The 4213-nt window shown below is 40.7% G+C and overlaps 1 protein-coding gene across 2 annotated transcripts; it reads left to right on the forward strand.

Annotated features, from left to right (window-relative positions):
* The first annotated feature begins 290 nt into the window (after positions 1-290).
* On the forward strand, positions 291-3402 carry LOC143421063 (uncharacterized). 2 transcript variants are annotated; one of them, XM_076889905.1, is made up of 4 exons: positions 291-601; positions 1524-1672; positions 2372-2536; positions 2614-3402. In XM_076889905.1, the coding sequence occupies exons 2-4, from the start codon at positions 1616-1618 to the stop codon at positions 2701-2703; spliced, it is 312 nt and encodes a 103-aa protein (XP_076746020.1). In that variant the 5' UTR covers positions 291-601; positions 1524-1615; the 3' UTR covers positions 2704-3402. The 2 variants fall into 2 exon arrangements, with proteins under 2 accessions (XP_076746020.1, XP_076746021.1); XM_076889906.1 differs by lacking the exon at positions 291-601 and adding an exon at positions 1130-1401.
* The last annotated feature ends 811 nt before the right edge of the window (positions 3403-4213 follow it).

Genomic DNA, 4213 nt, shown 5'->3' on the forward strand with positions numbered 1-4213 from the left:
TTAAGAGAAGATGGTAGGAAACTGAATATTCAAATAAAAGTTAGAAATAATTGCAAACAATAGACACAATACACACATTCAAATACTGTACTTTAGTTTTAAATTTTAATAAAGCATTACTATTTTCTACTCCAAGGCATTACTTTTGAGATTATTATATATTTTTGAAAATATAGCATAATGATAATAATAAACTTTACAAACCACCCAGCAGTATGTAAAGTCAAATTATAAAATACAAGTAAATAACAACTGCAGAACAGAATGTCAGTGTAATGGACACAGACTTCGTTTTGACAAAGCACACTGCTTAGGTAAATGATCTGAGTAGTTGTTCATCACTGAGCAATTTGTTAATATGTGTTTCGAGCCAAATAAATGACAGGGAGAGAGAGAGAGACGTCAGAACACGTCATACTATAACCTCCCGGGAGCGGATGGAGGGGGTCAGTCGTTGGGATGCGCATGCGCAGACAGAGTGTGCGAGCGGCGGGCCTTGACCTTCGGGAAAAAAAACTCACGGACGGTGACAGCGAAACGGATAACAGTCTTCAGTACCTGCTGGACTTTGAAGCTGTGGTTTCTGGGACTGTTAGAAAAGGTAAAACATTTTCATTAAAACCTTATTACTGTTTTGTTTTTGTTACTCGTCATTGTAGCTTGCTGTTAATGTTGTGCTAACAGTAGCGATTAGCTAGATACGTTAGCCGTTGAGGTCAACGCAATTTAGTATCCAACTGTTTTCCTAACAAAACCACTGTTATAATTAAGTGAAGCTGCTCCCAGCTAATTTGAACCTTTGGCTTCTAAAATATGTGGTTCAATTGCGTGCTGCGTACATAACCTAATGTCAGCTAGACCGAAATTAAAATTTAATATATTGTTAAAGTCACTAAAATGGCGCCCGAAGCCTGTTATGACGTGAGCTCTGTGTCTGCTCTAGAAACTCTTGAAATTCTGTAGATCTGAGCCGTACATTAAATACTCACATGAACCTGTACTTTGAATTCTGTATGAGCTGTATAAAATACAGCTATGCATAAGTGTTTTGAATGAATAATTAGATTAGATGACTCTTTATTGTCTAATCGAATTATATATAAATGAATAGAAATGTGACATGAGAAGGTGTGTCTTTGACTGTTCCTGCATAACTTAGTTTCGGACTAGTTGACAAGTTATGCTCCGGTCATTTGATGTTTCCAAGGTAGATGTTCTTTTGTAATATAGTTAATTTTTTTGTATATTTCATTTATCCACCATCATACATCATACATACAAGCTAAGAAGAGGTCGTTATACTAACAAGAGGTATCAACGCCGGGCCAAAGTTCAGCACATGGTTAAAGTTTGTAATCCAGCCAGGGTGTAAATATCACTCAGCAGCCAGAGCTGAAGCAGGTAGCATCAACACATAAATCTACTCTACCCGGCTTAAATCACAAGAGCACCTCTGACCAAAAAGCTGTAGATTTTTCTTGTTTGCACAAATTAATCCAGATTCACATTAATTGTGTTCACAGCTCCAACAAAATGAGGAAGAGGAGGGGGAGAAACACAATTAGGTTGAATTACAATTGGATGGAAGGCGAGGACAAGGAGAAGGAAGCTTAGGATGAGGAGGAAGAAAAGCAGCAGGAGCATCTTTAGGGATCCCTATGATGTCATTGAGGTTGGTTTCATTAATATGGTCCTCTCACAAAGAACGATGACTTGTTTTAGTTCACCTACTTCCTGTATTAAATAGTGATGTGCAAAATGTTGTGAAAAACCATGGAGCAGGTACGTATAGTGCATCTGCAGGTAAATGAACATCAAATCTCTAAGACAGACTGAAATCTGTATATTTATCACCCTTATGATAAAACCCATGTCAGCCATTGGTTTATGGACTTTGTATTTTGAAGCCTCAACATTTGCTTTCTTGCTGTTGCTATGTTGGGACCATATTAGGATGAGGGATCAGAATCTGGAGTCATGCACACTATTGTTTCATTTAGTGTGTATCCATAAGATTCGTACAGCAGATCCAAGTTGTGCCTTGAAAACAGGAAAGTCGTCTGCATAGAGGAGAACTGTAATAGCAGGCTTGTAAAAAGTGAGGCTTTGTGCTCTCGTTTTACTTCTGTCACCCTGTTTTGATGCAGATTTCACTTGAAATCAGGCAAGAACTGGACTTATTTTTTTATGTGTTCTTGTGAATTGATTGTGTATCGCATATGTTTGATTTGACTTTCTGCAAGACAACAGTTGTCCGCTGGCCAAAAAAGTTTTCCAAATACCTCCACGTGATCTAGCCTGGATTTAGAAAAGAATAGCAAAAAAAATCTGCACCTCCTGCTTCAGATGCAATTTGTGTTTCTGTGTTCAGAGGCAGCGGCGAGAGGGGAGACCTCGGCTCATCCAGCTGGAGAGCCTGACCAGGAGGAGTCGAACATTAACTGAGCTCTTCCAGGGCACCCTGCAGACTCGGCTGTTGGCATCGGCGAGGGATGACGTGAACGCCAAACTGGAGTCCATCACAGGTCAACTGCAGGTATGCGAGTCAGACCTTCTGAGGAGGGTTTCACTTTTCTCTTCTTTATAATTTACTCTTTTCTCTATCTCTTTCAGCTCCTTGTCTCAGAGTGGGAGGGATTTGAAGCACAAAGGGAGGAACTTGTCATTTGGTTGGCTGATATGGATGTGAGGTTGACCAGCTGACAGGAAACACCAGTGAAAAACTGAAACAACTGCAGGTGTGGGCTTGTTTTGATATGACATATACAGGGAGTGCAGAATTATTAGGCAAGTTGTATTTTTGAGGAATAATTTTATTATTGAACAACAACCATGTTCTCAATGAACCCAAAAAACTCATTAATATCAAAGCTGAATGTTTTTGGAAGTAGTTTTTAGTTTGATTTTAGTTTTAGCTATTTTAGGGGGATATCTGTGTGTGCAGGTGACTATTACTGTGCATAATTATTAGGCAACTTAACAAAAAACAAATATACACCCATTTCAATTATTTATTTTTACCAGTGAAACCAATATAACATCTCCACATTCACAAATATACATTTCTGACATTCAAAAACAAAACAAAAACAAATCAGCGACCAATATAGCCACCTTTCTTTGCAAGGACACTCAAAAGCCTGCCATCCATGGATTCTGTCAGTGTTTTGATCTGTTCACCATCAACATTGCGTGCAGCAGCAACCACAGCCTCCCAGACACTGTTCAGAGAGGTGTACTGTACTGTACTGTGTTGTAAATCTCACATTTGATGATGGACCACAGGTTCTCAATGGGGTTCAGATCAGGTGAACAAGGAGGCCATGTCATTAGTTTTTCTTCTTTTATACCCTTTCTTGCCAGCCACGCTGTGGAGTACTTGGACGCGTGTGATGGAGCATTGTCCTGCATGGAAATCATGTTTTTCTTGAAGGATGCAGACTTCTTCCTGTACCACTGCTTGAAGAAGGTGTCTTCCAGAAACTGGCAGTAGGACTGGGAGTTGAGCTTGACTCCATCCTCAACCCGAAAAGGCCCCACAAGCTCATCTTTGATGATACCAGCCCAAACCAGTACTCCACCTCCACCTTGCTGGCGTCTGAGTCGGACTGGAGCTCTCTGCCCTTTACCAATCCAGCCACGGGCCCATCCATCTGGCCCATCAAGACTCACTCTCATTTCATCAGTCCATAAAACCTTAGAAAAATCAGTCTTGAGATATTTCTTGGCCCAGTCTTGACGTTTCAGCTTGTGTGTCTTGTTCAGTGGTGGTCGTCTTTCAGCCTTTCTTACCTTGGCCATGTCTCTGAGTATTGCACACCTTGTGCTTTTGGGCACTCCAGTGATGTTGCAGCTCTGAAATATGGCCAAACTGGTGGCAAGTGGCATCTTGGCAGCTGCACGCTTGACTTTTCTCAGTTCATGGGCAGTTATTTTGCGCCTTGGTTTTTCCACACGCTTCTTGCGACCCTGTTGACTATTTTGAATGAAACGCTTGATTGTTCGATGATCACGCTTCAGAAGCTTTGCAATTTTGAGACTGCTGCATCCCTCTGCAAGATATCTCACTATTTTTGACTTTTCTGAGCCTGTCAAGTCCTTCTTTTGACCCATTTTGCCAAAGGAAAGGACGTTGCCTAATAATTATGCACACCTGATATAGGGTGTTGATGTCATTAGACCACACCCCTTCTCATTACAGAGATGCACATCA

This window comes from Maylandia zebra, linkage group LG11 (assembly GCF_041146795.1).
Source record: "Maylandia zebra isolate NMK-2024a linkage group LG11, Mzebra_GT3a, whole genome shotgun sequence".
In the NCBI taxonomy this organism is placed as follows: domain Eukaryota; kingdom Metazoa; phylum Chordata; class Actinopteri; order Cichliformes; family Cichlidae; genus Maylandia; species Maylandia zebra.

Excerpts from the sequence above, each read along its gene's own strand:
- LOC143421063 (XM_076889905.1), top strand. The coding sequence starts at position 1,616 with ATGAGGAGGAAGAAAAGCAGCAGGAGCATCTTTAGGGATCCCTATGAT. Across the intron at positions 1,673-2,371 it reads ATCCCTATGATGTCATTGAG|AGGCAGCGGCGAGAGGGGAG; the intron begins GTTGGTTTCATT and ends TTCTGTGTTCAG. Across the intron at positions 2,537-2,613 it reads CCATCACAGGTCAACTGCAG|CTCCTTGTCTCAGAGTGGGA; the intron begins GTATGCGAGTCA and ends TATCTCTTTCAG.